At 47.4% G+C, this 18,585-nt stretch overlaps 1 protein-coding gene across 1 annotated transcript; it reads left to right on the top strand.

Annotated features, from left to right (window-relative positions):
• Positions 1 to 16,242: 16,242 nt before the first annotated feature.
• LOC144174921 (histone H3.1-like) lies at positions 16,243 to 17,379 on the top strand. Its single transcript, XM_077703908.1, has 2 exons — positions 16,243 to 16,429; positions 16,980 to 17,379. The coding sequence occupies exons 1-2, from the start codon at positions 16,297 to 16,299 to the stop codon at positions 17,255 to 17,257; spliced, it is 411 nt and encodes a 136-aa protein (XP_077560034.1). The 5' UTR covers positions 16,243 to 16,296; the 3' UTR covers positions 17,258 to 17,379.
• Positions 17,380 to 18,585: the final 1,206 nt, after the last annotated feature.

Here is an 18,585-nt window from a genome sequence, read left to right as displayed (position 1 = left end):
CGCCCTTCTTTCGCAAACGCTTACAACGGAAAAAGAAAACAAAAATGTGTTCGGATATGAAATTTAATTTTAACAATGCTCACAGCTTTCTATTTCTCGCACATTTGAAATTAGCCTGAAATATAACACCACAGTCTGAATTATAACATGCTAAGATGTCCCTGAAAATAAAACCACTGCGCGCTTTTTTCCTATTAACGGTAAAAATGCTTATACTTATTTTATCGGCTCTTTTATTATCAGCAGCAGGCTTTACACTTAATGTTTTAAACGGTGTGCATTAAAGTACAAAAGATGATGATGCAGCGAAACACCAAGGCTCTGCTAGAGTGGCAAGAAGGTTGTACCCGGCACAAAGCACTTCACTGCCCTCAACCCTTAAAGAAAAAAAAAGAACTCATCTACTCTGAAATGGCATAGCATATTTTCAAGAAGGCCATATCGAACACTGCCGATATCCGTGGATACGTATCCCATCTTGAGGAAAACAGAGGTTTATGCAAACAAATACCGCGAGATATACCAGCGCATTTCATAGCCCCTTTCACTCCTTCTTTTGTCCCTTACATTTTGTTTTACATTTGGTTGTCGGGGCTGCTATCGTTCAGTGGCGTTGTACCATGTGGCACTCTTCGATATCGAATGCTGAAACCGCGTAAAACAGTGAAGCAATAAAAATAAAGCGCACTGCGCCAACTTGAAAAAGAAAACAGCCTATTGGGAACAGATCACATTGCGTATTTCATGCGACTCAGTTGAATGGCTGCGGTAATGCGTCGCTACTTTCAGGGCAAGCAGCATTTGAGAGAAATCATTGAAGCATAAAAACATGGGGGAGGAATTCTTAGTATGCTTGGGCGACTGTTACTCGCTTTGCGGCCAGGAATAGCCATGGCATTAAATAAGCTACATGAAGTGCACCACCCCTACACCCCCCCCCCTCGTAATAAAAATACAAATAGTGCAACAAAAATGCTAAACAGTCCTAAATAAAAATTGCAAACATGAAGGTCTCATGTCACATTAAAACCTGTGCAACGTGGCGGACCAGTTGACTGGAAGGTCAAATCGCGAAACTCCATGTTTCGCAACTATTCAGTGCACTATTGAAATAGGTATTTCAATAAAAATATTTTTTTTTTCTCTCGAATCCTTTAGATCGGGCCCGCACAAGCTTTCGTACGCGCGGAAAGGAGACGCCAAATGACAGGAACACACCACAGCGGACGGCGACCCATTGTGCGGTAGATCACTTACCCCGCTAGAAGGGTCGTCAGCAGAAAAATCCGTCTTGGCATCGTCACACAACACTCCATGATGGTACGTCGAAGCAATCCTCAGCGAAGAAACACCGCCACTTGCGCTCAGTACTCAAACACACGGGCGTCAGTCACGCTGGTTGCCTTCTTTTTATAAACGTCTCAACCGTGGTCAGTCAAACTCAGTCCACCGCATGCTGGCTCGTGAGACGCTGCCCGCGCGAAGCGAATATCGGTACGTCGAGCCGCTCTCTCTCGGGCCGCTCCGGGTCGCTCGCGGCCAAACTTTGCAATCGGCGTGCCGATTTTCGCCAAGTGGCGCAAAGACGAGTCGGCTCCCAGCAGACGCGAACAGAATCGTCCGACTGAACTCCAACCCCGCCTCGTGTTTTCGGTTCGCCTCAGGCGGCCGCGGGATGCAAGAAAGAATGAAACCGAAACCGCGGGCGCCTTTTGGGCCACGGGACGGGCACGTCACCGAACCTTACGTACACCGAGCGACACGATTGGTCGTCACTGACCGTCTTATAACGGACAGCCCCACGTGACCCGAAACAAAGGAGAGGGGACGCGCGCGCGCGCGCGCGCCTCTAAACCCCCCGCTGCCACCTCTCCACCCCCTACCTGTGGCACAGCGCACGACGCGCAGCGTTGAACCCTCTCTTCGGTGCGCGCGAGCGGTTTTTGAAGAACGACGAAATGACAAGAAAAAAAAAAGCGGGAAAAACAAACGCAGAGAAAGTTTCTCGGAGAGAGGCGTGTTTGACGGCACCTGTCTCAGCCGCCGAGACCTGGGTGGTTGCGCTTGCGGGCTGCCGCTGCTGTGAAAGACAAGAGGGGTATGCGGGGGACCTTGACGGGGCTTGGGCTGAACTTATATGCTTGAAGTCCACGAGCACGAGCCCCCGATCGAATGATCGAGAAGAGTGCAGCGCGTTCAGAGACAGGCGTAGTAGTTAGAGTTATGTTTCACGCTCCTCAGTTCTGCGGTCATGGAAGCACAACCGTCACAGGTCTACACTGAAGACTCGTTTGCTATTTCTGTATAGGTTTATTCATGCTTTAAATAGCTGTCCAATTACGTCTCAGTCAGCAGCTAGCGTTAACATATGTAAGCTCAATTCTAACAAAGTACGTTTCGTCTGAACGCACCTCGGAATCAACACGTAACACATTCAATCAACGAATGGCGTGGCTAGCATCAGAACCGGTGTAATTTTAAAAAGAATCGTAGGTTCTGGTTTGCGCCCACTTCAAAAATCACCGAATGGCGGTGACATTTACGATGTAGCGCTAAAAGTTGTATCCATTCAAGAAGGCGACGTTACGGAGCCCGTTGTAAATAAGCAGCTGCAGACTTCTACATTCCTGGAAGTGCGCGGTTAGTAGTTAAACTCACCGTTTGTTTTTAATTCGAAAGCTTTGGTTCACTATTCGCTATATTTGGCAACGTAGTGTTCATGGCCGGTCGCAGTGATGGCTGCAAAAAAAAAAAAAAAAAAAGAAGAAGCCGCGTGAAGGGGATTACTCGGACCGCTTCTCACACAGCCCGTAAAATTTATCAGTTAAGCCTGTCGAACTGTCGAGCTGCGAGACTAAACGAATGAATTCGAGCCGTGCCTTCGCTTATTGACGGCTGTACGCGCGTGGTGTCAAGCTCGTGGGCCGCCCGCCACTCTACTGCCGCCGCGTGAAAATACCGAGCGTTCTTTTCTTCTGTATATAGGTAGCGAATGCGAGTTGGTGAGATAAGGTAGTGCATCCAAATATAGAAGCATATTTTTTTTACCCTTTTGTGTGGCGGAGTGGTGGAAGGTTTTTATTGCATTTTATTGACTGAAAGCGACAGTCCTTACTAAACGCACTGTCTAGTCCATTACGGGCTGTAATGAAGAGAGACAGGTCGATGCTCGTGATTCACTGTGCTCTAAGTGTTGTGTGCAGCTCTCGGCATAAAAATGCCCTAGACTACCTTATTTCGGCTGTCATATCAAAAGTACACTAACTCCGATGCAGCTGCGAAGGAAAGTTCGCAGAAAAGAATTTCATTTGGCAGAAGCTGGTGTACAATGGGTGTTCTTGGAAATTAAAGTAAGTTTCGAAAACCTAAAGGAATCAGTCATTTCAATCACTGGCTTACCATCAATCCCAATGCCCACTTTTCAAGAGCACTTCGTGCTTTTCAACCACCCCTAAAATAAGAAGAATGGTTGTGAAAAAGTGAGGGCAGTAGAGAGAGGGAGAAGGTGAGAAAGAGTTTTACTATATTTTGACTGTTTAGTCGTGCTAACTGTAGGAATGACATCCTTTGCTATTATCTGCATTACCATTGCATTTGGGTCTTCAAAAATCATATCCACTTCATCACCCATGCTTCCCAGTACGGCGGAGCATGGGTGATGGATAGGTGATGAACTTAGGCGTGGCGGAGCGTTAGGGAGCGAAGGCGTTCAAAGACAGACAGACAGACAGACAGACAGACAGACAGACAGACAGACAGACAGACAGACAGACAGACAGACAGACAGACAGACAGACAGACAGACAGACAGACAGAGGCGATCAGAGGAAAACATGCAAACTTATTTATTTCACTGTTCATTTACAAGAACTTCCCCCGCAGTTCCACACTTCGGAACCTGTACTGTAACATCAATAATCAGGCACTGTACCTTATTATTTGTTTTAATAAACTGAAACTGAAACTGAAAGTGAAGAAGCTAATCAGACAACAAATCCGAGTTCATTATCCTTCACTGGGAGAGAAGGGGAAATACAGAACAAAGAGACAAAAAGCAGGGGAGGGAACGAGTTCACAGACTATCAGCGAAGATACGTTTCGGTTTGAGTGTAGCAATTAATGGACTGCCAAGCGTAGGTTAGCACGGCGGTACCCATTTGCTGCGATGGTGGGCCAAACGCGGAAGACGAGGACACAGAAGACGATTCTGATTGTTTACATTTAATTTCTTTTATACTCCTTGGCTCGCCTCTTACAACGGCAAAGAGAGAGAAGGACATGACAGTAATTACTTTGATGGCTGACTGCCCACCCATCGATGAAGACAACGGCTGCAATTATCGTTAGCAGTTGTCGTCTTTGTCAACCTCTTGAGTCTGCGAAGACGAAGACTGGAATAATGATGATTGATCGGAAACTCCACCCCTTGATCGACGTAGCTACACCACGGCCTTCCGACAATGCGGCATAAACAGATGTGCTATAAAACATACAAGCATGCCTGGCAAGTTCTTCAATTTTATCATGCTTTCTAATGCCAGTAACACGTGGCTGAAGGACAAGAAGGGGCCCCGCAGTGGCAGCCGCAGACTGACACGGAGGGACACTTCTTGTTTAATCGTCGCGATAATTACGGACATAAGCAGGGACTAAGAATGTGCGCCCTATTGAAAAGGTGATCCCTTCTGTCAACACATCGGATAGGCGCTGCCGTTGAGCGCTGATAAGGACATGAAAACAGGACATTCTCAGTTAACTTAATTGTGGGACCCACCGCGGTGGGTCAGTGGCTAAGGCGTTGTGCTGCTGAGCACGAGGACGCCGGTTCGATTCCAGGCCGTGGTGGCCACTATTCTTATAGAGGTGAAGAGCAAAAACGCCCGTGTGTACGAGAGTTAGGCACAGTTTAAAAATCTCCAGGTGGTCAAAACTAATCCGGAGCCCTCCACTACGGCGCTCCTCATCACCTGCGTTGCGTCGGCGCGTTAAACCCTACAATCAATCAATCAATCAATCAATCAATCAATCAATCAATCAATCAACTTAATCACGGGTCCTGAGTTTTCCGATTCGTCGCTACGCTCTCAAGCTTTTCTGGTACCACTGTTCTTAGTCACTTTACACAGTTGAGAATACCGGTCTCATAAATGAGCGAGTGTCAACGTCGTCATTTTTCCCAGCGCTTTGTGCCAGTTAGAACGTCAGCACCTGGGAACGTAATGAGAAATACGTGTCGTGCATGATCAACCAACGAGTAGTGCTTTGAAATTATTTTTTTTGCTTCATCTTGCAAACAAATAATTATTTTATTTTTGTGGTACGTTATTCACATTTAAAACATAAAATTGTGCAGTAAAAGGGAAAATGCTGGTAGGCAGGTAGTTATTCAAGATGGCTGAAATAGAAGCACGCGTTTTGGATGAATTCGAAACATACTGACATGTAATGCAATGACGTATCAGTAGAGTTTATCCGGCTTAATATTTATCATCGATGTTTGTTTATCTTGTGTTCCTCATATGAAACGTAAATGAATAGTAAGGCTGTGTTCAGACTACCAACGCAACATCCATATCGTGATCTATGTACGTAAAAAAAATGGCATGTCCCGCAGTTTGATTGTCTAAGACGTGAAATGATGTCTTTCTTTAAAGTTATTATGACAGTTTCGGCAACAGTCTGAACCCGGCCAAACTAGGTCAGGACAACAATTACTATCCGTTCCCCTCACACAGTTGCGTTCTTGACTCCAGAGTACCTACAACACGGAAAACAAAACTAAAAGGAATTGATGTCCAGATAGGGCGAAGGGCACCATAGCATCCAAGAAGTCTTCATCCGTCGTTACGCGAAATGTATGCTTGTCTCGCAATCTTCCATGTCCATCGCGGATCGTGTAAGCATCTAACCACACCAAGTAATAAAAGTACGGTGTGGCTATAGCGAAAGCGTCGTCGGAAGCGACGAAGGTGCTCGTAGAGCACTCAGGTCACGTAGCAAGGGCTAGCACCCGTAAGTGAAGGCCACAGAGGGCGAGACTCCCTGCGGAGGGCGTAAGCACCACGCGTGATGGCATTTCGCTACTAGCGAACGCTGTAAAAGAAGAACGAAACACACGCTGTTCGTAGACCTTAATAGGAGCGCTGTTTAAGTCTTTCGAAACGTGGAAGCGATTTACCGGAGCACGTCTGTTTGAGGTCGATGAACCATAAAATCACGCTGATACCTGTTTCTGTAATGTGCTTCTGTACTGTACTGCGTACACTTTTTGTACGTTGTAACTGTAACTGTCATACCTGTTCCTGTCCAGCCACTAAGCGTTGTAACGATTACAACAATGTCAACTAAACATCTGATGTAAGCATAAACAGGGTGAGTGAGAAAACAGACTTACAGGGCATGAAGGCAAAATACAATTTCGTTTTATTCGAAAGATTCCTTGTTTTATAGTGCCCCCAGCGCTTGTCCGGCAGCAAACGTAGCCGTAATCACTGAAAAATTAATCATGTTTGTTAAAATTTTGATTTTACTGCCATTTCGTGTTTTGGTGACGTCTGCCATGAGGTCACAAGAGCGGCTATTCAAATGAAGTTCCAGTGCGTCATTGATCTGTGCAGCCTTGCTTGCCGTCAGTCGTCCCAGGTGGCGCTACCAGACTGTAAAAAATGGCCAATTTTACGGAGAAAGCTGCTGGTAAAATGTTGCCGGACACAGTTCCGTAATTTAGACAACGGAAAGAATTTTAAGAACGGACATTCCGTAGTACGGAAAGGCCGTAACAAAACAAACACTCTGTTTCAAAAGCATGCATTTCCGTAATTGATAGAACCTTCAGAAAAGAAAAGAAAATACTTCGACAAGGAATCGAACCCGCGACGTTGATCAAATGGGGCACGACGCTCGAGACCACTGCACCACCGCACGAATGCTGTACTTGTGCCGAACAACCTGTATACTACAAGAATGCCCACCCTGCATGTGCCATACATCGGTGTTTACTAGCTGGCTTACAGATTTCCTGGCTGATAAAGTGCGATTTCTTAAATAGCGCTTGCGCAGTAAGGTTCCGCGAAGACCCCACAATAGTTGATCGCCATCAACTCCGCTGTTTCGAGAAAGCGCTCGCAAAAATGTGTGTGACTGGCTGCGACTGCGATTTCGCACTGCATGAACAGTGCTTGCTGTGCTTTGGTTTTAACGTTAGGCTAACTACTTCGGCCGATATTGATTCCTTAAGAACTAGATTACCTTCCACAACTGTGCTTCTGCACGCAAATGACCTTATATATTCTACAAGTGTGCCGGTCACACAAGCATGTGCAGTTTGCAGGTCCGGGGCAGCGTCGTCGCCGGAGTGTCGCAAAGACAAGATACAGCGTTCGTGTTGAGCGTATGGGCCTCATGGTCCTCACTAAGTTTACTACACTTTAGACACTAACGAAACAGAGCCGCATTCATTACGCCACGAATGTTGTCGGGGCGCAGTTTTCTCTTCTCGATCGATTCCCGACGATCGACACGACAATATATTTCTTGTTGTTATTGATAAACTGATCTGTTTCTGTTCTGCATCATACAGAGGAAACGCCCGTATTTTGGAAAGCAGAAAAGATTCCGTTTGACGTGTAACGGAGAGAGCATCCGTATACTGAGGGACGGAGCGCACTTCCGTTAAATTACGGGTGTTTTCTTTGTTCTGCATCAAACGGAACACGGCTGTTTTATTACGGCCATCTGGTCCGTAATTAGTCCGTAAAATTACGGATTGTTTTTACAGTGCATACTCAGCTGCGGACCGTTATCCGCTGTTGCTTTGTTTTTGACAGTATTTTCACCGGGCTCGTTTTTGTTACGGTAGAAAGTAATCGTTTCGTGAAACACGGGATATGCTCGACAAACAGGATTCCGTTAGACAACGTCGCTTACGCCCAATCGGTCAGTGTCGTGCAAGACAACTCCAGAGCGGCGGACTGTTGTGCATCTAAAGCAAGCATAGTGCGCCCAGTACCAACAGCAGTGCGCATAGGCACTTGAATGTTTACGTGTGTTTTCGTAACTGTCATTGTTCACCCCACCGTTCTTACAGCTGTAAAATTAATGTGCGTTACATTTAAGCCCAAACAGCTCGTTCGGCAAGCTTATAAGCCCTGCATAATTTTCGCCAGCCTCAGCCAATCGCACAGCTGGGCATATGACATCATAGGTTCTGTTGCGGGAAATGAGCGGTGGGTCGCATGGCCATTCCCTTTTTTCCTAATTGATTCTAACGAGGCAATCTTTCGTGTGAACCAAACTTGTGTGTTGACTGCATGGCCCCTTTAACCAAGTTTGATTTTGGGTTTTACGCGCATAAGGCGCAAAGAGCGCCGTAATGGAGGTTTACGGATTAACTTTGGCGGCGCGGGGATATTTAACGAGCGCTGGAATATCGACACACGGGCATTTTCGTTTTTACAGAGCAGTTGTTTTAGCTTGAGTTCCAGCCGCACCAGGCGTCGCTCAGAACGCGGCGCAGCAAAGTGAAGAGAAGGAAAATTCTAGGCCAAGAAGTGTGAGGGTAAGTGGCGAGGAGGCAAGGAACCGACGAGCAGGTGTGGGGAGCGCGCGTCACGGCGGAGATGTTCGGGTGGGGAGATACGCGTCGGGGATCGGCTGAGCCCCGTGATGGTGTAAGCTCTGACGTGCAGGTGTTCTCCTCGATCAGTGTACAATCTGCTGATAAACCAAATCAGATCAATCAAAGCAAATCAAAGTTTATTTCAACATTGGTACAACTTCGACAATGTTGATGGTCACTCTGGCAAGAAGCTGTAGAGACAGCTTGATGGGGCCAGAGCGTCGGTGCAGCTGCGAAAACTTTGGCCATAAACAATACATACTTATATACAACTATACAGAAGCACTGTTACAATACACTGAACAATATGTTACCATTATTAATCAATAACGTGGAAATCCAACTTTACAGGGCGTCAAACACATACCACACAAAATTGCATCCCTTAGAAAAACATGAAAAACATTGTTGATACAAACATCACTGTAATTTGTCGTTTAAAATTATAGAATGCAATTCTTTGCGACTGATACGGGCACCTTCAGCAATATGTGGACGTAATCGGTTAAGCATCACAGGTATGTTGTGACTAAGCGATTGTAAAATGTAGTCAGTGCGACGCCAAGGAACAATATATGTGTCTTGTTCACGAGTTCGACCTGTTTCGGTTCGTAATGATAGACCAGATATTTCCACTAAAAATGCTCTAAAAGTAAAGCTTATACAAGAGACAGTACTTATAAAGATGTACAGACGGTATACTTATAAGATGGTCAGAACTATGAAAAGCCAAGTTAAAGCCAGTGAAGACCACCAGCTCCGCCGTTTTCTCCGTCTTCCCATCTCAATTGCGAAGGTGAACAATTTTTCTCGAACCGATTTCGGCGACTTTGTGCTGAGCAGCCCAGAACTATCGCCACGGAGCCAGCACCGTGGGTAAGGGACCATTTTCCCATGTTCTGATACGCTCAATCCGTACAGCAGACGCCGGCAGTATTTCTTCTCGATGCTAAACAGACTGTTTAGGAACCGGTTCAAAATATTTCAGCGCAATTTCCTCAAGAAAAGTTGCCTTTTTCTTCCAAAAGAGAGATGTCGGTATGTTTGGGTAGTGTAGCTACTTGTTTATCGAATGCGAGCTTTGTTTGTGACCATAAATCTTCCCAGTAACTGCTACCTCATTAACAACATGAAATGAAATGACAGAAGACCGGAAGGAATAAATTGGGGACAAAAGCTACTACAACACGTCTGCGTTGGGACACACCTGTATTTACCCTCATTTTCGGCAAAAATAATTGTGTGGACACCAAGTATGCTCAAAACATTCAATGGGCGTGTTTCACTGTTTTTCAAACACTAACATACAAAAAGTATAGAACACAGGGTACACAAGCAACTTCTTCGTTTAAATTGACTGCAACTCAAGAAACAAGCATACAGACATGAATACATGAAACGCGATCACAGAAATATGAACCAAAACACACAAATAGCGCGATTTCTTTCCATTCAAGTCAAACTGACGCGTGGCTTAATTGCAGAAACAAAGTTTAGAAATATAGGTTTCCAAATATACCACTACCAATATACCAATATACAATATACTAAATATACCAATAGCGCGTAATTAATGGACCTCCACGAAAAGTACTTTTTTTGCGTGTTCTGGTTCATTCTTTTGTGTTTGCATTTCACTTGTCCATGACTGTTCACAAGGACGCGATAGGAGTGCGTGCACGAGCGCACTAGCGCAGAGATCCCCCTCTCCTCTTTTTAACGCGATAGCATTATTAGGTTCATTTTTCGATTTCCCAGTGGCTGCTAGCCATCCGCTATCAGGCGTGCTCATCAAGCGTCTGCAGAAATACGTCATCGCGGCCACCCGAAACTGGGACTGAGGCAACAAGATTCTAAGGCTGGCCTGCATGTCGGATAAGGCGCACGGGCAACTGAATTGTGGAACTCAGGACGATGATACTACGGCGGAGACGAAAGAAAGGACACGCATTTTCAACAGGTGCCGCGCGTGCGCAGTGAAGTTCGTTCAACGCCTAGTCGGCGGGAGCATACTCGGCAGACACGGTCGCCAGACGTGCCCGCAACTGGCGCCATCACACAAAGCTTCTTTCACCGGGAGATAAAAAAATCTAAATTTGGGTAATTCACGTCACGACGTTACACCTGGGCTACAAGGCGCGCCGTAGTGGAACTTCCCGGAATAATTTCGACCATCTGGGGATCTTTAAATTGCGCCAAAATCTCGACACATGGGCGCTTCAGTTTTCTGCTCCCGTCAGGACAACGGCCGATGCAGCGGGAAATCGAACCCGCGTCTTTCGGCTCAACAGCGCAACCCCTTATCCACTGAGCCACCCCGGCGTGTTTTCCACCGGAACTGTTGCCGGCATCAACGTTGGGTCACCTAACTAAAACAGGAAGCAAAGGATTGCCGCTAGAGTCTTAGAAACCAAAGAAAACGTCGATCGAGCAGAAACGAACTAAAATAAAACCCAGTACAGCGGCTGATCGCATAGATTTTTAAACTACCTTTCAATTTTCTCGTGGTTCTGTCTGCGCTGCAAGCTCCGTTTGGCAAACGACGGAGCACGCCACGCGGCCAAGTTAAAAATCACCCTACAGTATGTACGAATGTCTTCCCAGAGAACAGTCCCGTAAGAATGATCGGCTAAGCTTTCGAGTCAAGTGGCAGAGCCTAACTCACAATGGCCAAAAAAAAAAAAAAACCTTTAGCCAACTGCCCACATTATAAAACGCCTAACCGAGAGAAGAGCAGGCAAGAAAGAAAAAGGAAAAGAAAAACTCACTGAGCCACTAATCATGAGCGGGATATTGCAGAGCCAACCGTACCACAAATTCACCGGCACCGCCGAAAATCAAAGAAACACCATCATCAGGACAGCATATAAGGCAGTCCTCAACCTCGCAATTTTGACCATGTGACGAATTGACAAACGGTGGACTAGAAGGATAACATAATTAACTACCAGAGATTGGTCTACAAGAAGGAGAAGGCCACTAACTTGACGGAGGGATGAAATAACAACATTCGGAGGTAAATAATGGTCTCGGGCAACGCAGGGCGATAGCGACGAAGGTCAATGGGGGAGGCCTTCGTCCTGAAGTCGACCTAAATAGGACGTTGATGATGATGACAATGAATAAGCCCTCGAATTGGGTCTTTATAACACTTTTGAAGAGATCAGAGGAACAACCTTCCTAGCACCATGATAGCGGCTGGGAAAACAAAACTTGGACGGGCCTTCGTATGAAACACAGGCACCCCTTTGAAAAGAAACCACTGCACGCCATGATAGACATGATCCAGATCCATCGACTCCGCCAACAAACTCTCCTCTACCAAAACCATGGATCCAAACATACACAAGAACAGGCGACATGGCAGGCTTACGTTCATTTGAGGAAAGTACCAAAATCGTGAGACCACAGTACACACCGACTCCGGCGTGTACGAAATTACTAGGCAGCAATTGTCGTTGTTGACTACTTCGCGAATCTTTGTGACTGCGTGGCCCTCCTACGTACAGGAAAAATGAAACGGAACTTGTAGACATCCTCTTGACAATCCGAATAAAGGAAGTATCGAATAGAAGCGTAAACATTGTTACAGATGCTCGAAGAGCATTAGACTATTTTCTGCAGGCCGAATACCTACACGCTTTGGTAAGATACTCCCTTCCACATTTCAGAAAGTTAATAACGTCACCTGGACACCCCGACACAAGGGTCTGAAGGAGAATGAGGCACCGACCAAGAGGCGCGCGAACCCACATACCGTGCCCCTTGTGGCCACGACTACCGCACTCCTTCGCCATAAAAACGCTAAGAACGCCTCCTAATTTTACGTCTAGGGCCATGATTTCTCCCCTCGCTACAAGGGGGTCTGAATGCCGAAGAATCACAAACTCTGTGGTGCATAAACCAGCACAGGTATCTACAAATCTATGTGGGCAAAGATTTTCGGTGGGAACATCGCAAAAATTAACTTCAAACTCTGCTAAAATCGGGGAAACATCTACCCTCTTCCACGCAACGCAACCCAGCCGTACCTCAAGATCAGCGCGAGCTGATTAAAGGGCATAGGAAGGAGCTACTGCATCCGGCGCCCCGCACTTCGGGTTCCAGCCTTAAAAGGGCACTGACAAAAAAATTTTGCATCTTGTTTTTTTTTTTTTTTTTTTGCTGCGATAAGTAGCTAGTGACCGACTTATAACCTGTAGAAACCTCATTTGCTTCAGCGTGTGACGGTTGTTTAATTAGAGGCATTTTCAATGCGGCCAGTCGCAGTTTCGGTTTCAGCGAGTGCCGCGAAACGATGGATTTTGTGGATTTTGTGTGAACAAAGCTGACCACGTCACCATCGGAGGGATATCACAGAGCAGAGCCGCCGTATCACTGTCGAATCCGCATCGACGGCAGTTTCTGCGAATGCCCCCACGTACTGATCTCGCGAGGCGCTTAATTAAAAAGCGACCGTGGATGTGACGCAGGCGCTGCGAGTGCAAATGCTACCGCGGCTAAAGAACGACGCGCCACGCTCGAGACGGTGGGTGGAAAGACGCCCGCTGGGAGCACCCGGCCGGTCTGCCTACAGGTCCGCCTACAGATGTGTTCGGCTTAGCACTGCGGCGGATATATTCGAGTGCCGCTCTCGTAAGCGGTGCAGATGACAATTTTTAATGCAACCCGCCATCGCATCATTAACTCCTTTCTCTCGTGCAGCGGTAACAAGCTATCACTCGAGGTACCTGCGCCGGCCTGGGCCGCTTCGCGGCCGTGGCCGCCGCCTGCACAGCGACCGTGCGGCTAGCTCAGTGGGCTTTTCGTGCATCCGGCGCGTTTTCGCATCCAATGGTAATAAACAGTAATAGAAACAGAGTGCCTGGAATCGCTGTAGAACTTTGGTCGCGGCCAGCTGCTCGATGAGCTGACGAAATCACGGCGCATCCGCCGCCAACGATCGGGTCGTTGGTTCTCGAGAGCAGAAGCTCCGCCCTCCGGCCCTTCGATTGGAGCGGCGAGCCGGGCGAGCCGGCGCAAAACGCCGGCAGTGCGGAAGCGGCAAACACAAACCTTGACGTGTTTGGACGTTGTTTATTTACACAATATCCTCGGGATGTCGATTGCGCGTGGTCCTCTGCTGGCTGCTCGGTTGCGTTTCGCACACTTTAAAATTGATTTTAAATATGGTCTAGGCTGTATTCGCCGCTGATATTTTGCAGATGATGTATATGTGTTCCCACCAATCTATATCCGAAGTTATCTCGCCTTCAAAATTTTGTCAGTGCCCCTTTAAGCTCCGTACTATATCATTACCTCTTCCACTAAACCCGAACTATTCCTTCCGTAACAAATACGTTCACTCTCTGTCTCACTTTTCGATTTTGTCATTCTCATTTCGAAAAAAGCAAAGGTGATCATTACGGCTTAGACATCAAGGAAAAAACACTTTGAAATACTAACCCTGACTCTTTCTCGCTCAACTCCGTGGCTAAGGCGTTGCGCTGCTGAGCACAAGGTCGCGGGTTCATTTCCCGGCCGCGGCGGCCGCTTTTGTGATGGAGGCAAAAAGCAAAAACGCCCGTGTGTACTAGATTTCGGCGCACGCTAAAGATCCCCAGGTGGCCAAAATTAATCCGGAGCCCTCCACTACGGCGCGCCCCATCGCCTGCGTTGCGTCGGCTGCTCAGCTCCATTCTTATGTTTAACAGCCACTAACATCAAAACACTCAACACAGCACTTAGAAAGGCAATCAAAATGGCGCTAGGATTACCCCAATGGACGTCGACACAGAAATTAAATGAACTCGGAATTAGCAATACAGTTGAAGAAATACTCGAGGCACATAGAATAGGCCAGTTTGAGAGGTTCAAAACCAGCCACACTGGCAGGGAAACCCTAAAGCGACTGGGCTACCGTGTACATGACACCATGCACGCAACCACCCACGAGATTCCTGATTACATATCCAGGGCCCTGAAAGTAGCACCCATACCTAAAAACATGAACCCTACACTCCACTACGGCAGAAGGTTGGACAGATGCCGTAATATCGAAAGAATATACGGGAATTCATCGTACACGTGGTACAGAGATGCTGCCATTACGAGTACCGGTGGCATAGCCGCCATCTGTGCGCGCAACCCAATTCAGCAACGTACCATAACTGCTAGCGTGCGGACATCATCACCTATTGAAGCAGAAGAAGCGGCAATCGCTCTAGCTATCATTTCAGGTCAGCAGGATGCACGAATGAACATTGTTTCTGACTCCCAAAACGCCTGCAGGCAGTAGGCGAGAGGGCGCATCGGCAAAACAGCCCACAGATTAGCAATCGGCTACAAATCAAATAATCCAATCAAAATCATATGGGCCCCTGGCCATGAAACTCTAGAGGGCAATCAACAGGCTCACGCCTGGGCTCGCGCCTCCCTTCCCCGAGCTGACAGCCCCCAAGCAGAGTTTCCTGTTCCTGTTATGCCCACATATTCCGAAATTCTAAGCTACTACAAAGCAACCCGAATTAAATTCCCACATCCTCATACAAAGTTGCAAAGATAGGATCAAACAGCCCTCCGCTCAATCCAAACGAACACCTTCCCTCACCTCTCCCGTCTACACAAACTGTACCCAACCCAATACCCGAAGCTGTGCCCCAAGTGCAACCAAGTAGCCACCCTCTACCATACGACAGCAGGGTGCCACAAAATTCCCAAACACCCTCTAACAGAGGAGCAGTGGAGTGAGGCACTGTCTAGCGCCGACTACGACGAGCAGTGCCGAACGATCGCCAGAGCAGCCACCGGCGCCCTGGAGACTGGAGCCCTGGACTAGGGGCACCCACCACGTCCAACTACCCAACAAATATAATAAAGTTACTTTTCTCTCTCGGCGCGTAAACCCTACAATCAATCCATCTTTCCCGCTCAAACTGCCCAATACCCCGCAGCCGCCAACTTCAATTCTCACATCCTAAGCCACATATGGCAGAGTGCCGTTGTCTCACCTGGGAAACGGCAAATAAAAACCCCCGCTGCTAGTGTTTCTCTCTTTGCTGACCGTCAGTTCTCGTGAGGCATAGATTTATTTATTTATTTATTTATTTCAAAATAATCCTAAAGGCCCTCCGGTGGGGGTATTACATAGGGTGGACATCACATCACAATGGTAAAACGATAAATCAATATGTAATTGAAACAAAACACAAAAGCAAGAAGGATAAAATTAATGGCAGAGCATCGCGTAAAAAAGAAGCACTCGCCGAGAAGACACGCACCAATAAAACGTTCAGGGAGCACCATGTGAAAATTAATGCAACGTCAATTAACACATCATCGTAAATGCAACAACTGCGTTCTAAAACGTTCGCTGGAAGTCGAATGACCCTATCGCGTCATACATCTTAAGACCCAAATGTAGGTGTCACCTACGACATTTTTTTTTACTATTTTTATGTCACTCACTGCAAATGTGTTTGACACAATCATTTACTTAATCTGCCAAGATTGTTCGCCATCCTTATACCGATATCATTTTCAGACTTCACGACCGGCATTACTGGCAGTACAAGATCCCTCGTGACCGTCAATCAATCCGTCCCAAACGCGCATGCCCGCGAAAACCCATTTAAAGGCACGCACCGAGGGCAGCTCGTTCAGTTCGTCTTTGGGCAAGTTCAACCAAGGGCAGGCGCATCATGGCACGCACCAAGCAGACGGCCCGCAAGTCGACCGGCGGGAAGGCCCCGCGGAAGCAGATGGCGACGAAGGCGGCGCGGAAATCAGCTCCGGCCACTGGCGGCGTCAAGAAGCCTCACCGGTACAGGCCGGGTAAGTAGGTGTTTCATTTCTTAAGAGGAAGCGTTAAATTGCTGGCTATGCATAGCCTCTAGTTGAATTAATGCTGCTACTCATCTTTGAAGAGACATGTGGTTAGATCGCTTAATTCAGGACAACTGCAAATACCTTGACCTCAGTTGTATCCACCCTGCTTGCTTTTCGCTTGTGTGGCCGCCGTGAGCCAATTTCTCGAAATGGTTCTGCACGCTACTGGCGTTCACTCTCCAAGCTAGGCAAGCCCAGTATTCCTTTATCCCAACCTCGTTGGTGTGTGCGCGTTGTTGCATGCGGTTGTTCACTAGTTCCTTATTCATCTAGTCAGCCCGAAATCGTGCTCTGCTACGGATGTGAGGATTAAAAGCCATTGCTTGCCGTCCAACCTAGCGTTCTATCGAAAGTCACTCCGCGTCGGACAGCGGTGGCGGTAGTCTAGCCGAGTGTAACTTGCCAATATGTTCTTTTGCGGTAGCACTCCTTGCAGCGAACGAGCTCGGGGTATTTCTTGCATTATAATTTATTTGCTTGACTTCCTTGCTTGCAGGTACAGTCGCGTTGCGTGAAATCCGGCGTTACCAAAAGTCTACCGAGATGCTGATCCGCAAGCTTCCTTTCCAACGACTGGTTCGCGAAGTCGCCCAGGACTTCAAGACAGACCTCCGCTTCCAGAGCTCCGCCGTCATGGCCCTGCAAGAGGCCTGCGAAGCCTACCTGGTCGGGCTCTTCGAGGACTGTAACCTGTGCGCAATCCACGCAAAGCGGGTCACCATCATGCCCAAGGACGTGCAGCTTGCTCGACGGATACGCGGCGAGCGTGCCTGATGTACGGCTTCAACGCTGTCTTATCCGGTCTTGTAAATATCATTGTCACTCGTAGTATCCCCCTGTCTGTATCTGTGTAGTCCTCCCTGTTCGCTTCATTTTGTATCCACGTCAATAAAACGGACTGCGAACACGTATCTTTTTTTTTTTTTTTTTTTTGCTTAGTCTCTTCCCTAATTACACATTTCTACAAACGGACAACGTGCTCTCGCTACGTACCTCGTATTAATCCTCCCGCCCGCCCCTCCTAATCGCTTTATTGGGCTCGCTCGGTTCATTTTCCTTGGCGCTAGCCTTCGTCATCAGGCTTGGTCATGAAGAGCACGGGAGGACATCATCGCCTATCAAATTCAAATGTATACAATTAGAAACAACGCCCAGTAAATGTCCAATTACAGGAATTTCCTGCTACTGTAACGTCATCGCAATATCTGCTTTGAAACAATGCATGGCGTGACGCAGTGCAGTGTCCGCTAAAAACAAACGCTCACACCAGCCACGATGCTACAGAGGGCCTCGTCGATTATCAATCCCGGACCGCCCGTGGACTGCCTTCTCCCATGCTGCGATACGCTCAATGCGTACCTTTGACGTTGGTGGTATTTCTTCTCGATGTTAAACAACCGCTTTGAAAATCGGTGGGAAACATTTTCAGCGCGATTTCCCCAAGAAAGGTAACCCTGTATTCACGCGATTGCGTTATTCGGCTCATTTTTCAATTTCTCCGTTCCTGCTAGCCGTCCACGATCCGCCGTGCTCATCAAGCGTCCACGGAAGTACGTCACCGCTGCCAACCGGAAACTGCTACTGGTGCAGCGAGATACGAGCGCTCACACCCCGAACGTTGAATACGGCAGAGCGGCAACTGGAATGTGGAAAGGAGGACAATAATATTGCAGCAGATACAAAAGAAACGATGTGTGGTTTCAGCGGGGGCCGCGCCTGCGCAGTAAGGTGTGTTATACGATGTATCTGTTGTCGCATCCTCGGCAGATACGGTGCCTAGCCGCTGCTGCAACTTACTCCATCACCCCAAAGCCCCCCTGCCAACGAAACTGACGCGGCGCCAACATATTGCGTCGCCTGACTATAAAAAGGGCGAAACTTGGCAAAATATTAACGCCAATCTTTAACGCTAATGTTGGCGAAAGATTAACTCCACGCTTTGAAAAGCAAGGAAGGCCTACATTACGACTAAAAAATAACTAAAATGTCCGCCAATAAGAAATGAAACTGGGCCCAGGACATGTGATAGGCCAATGTTTAAATTACTTTTGAATTTTTTCGCCGCCCTGTCACCGGTGCAAGCTCTGCGGGAAACCATGCAT

The sequence above is a fragment of the Haemaphysalis longicornis genome, unplaced genomic scaffold, assembly GCF_048455015.1.
Source record: "Haemaphysalis longicornis isolate Haplotype H1 unplaced genomic scaffold, Haemaphysalis longicornis Haplotype H1 scaffold_3, whole genome shotgun sequence".
Lineage (NCBI taxonomy): Eukaryota > Metazoa > Arthropoda > Arachnida > Ixodida > Ixodidae > Haemaphysalis > Haemaphysalis longicornis.
The sequence above is the reverse complement of the archived record's forward strand: the minus strand, read 5'-3'. Positions and strand labels throughout refer to the sequence as shown.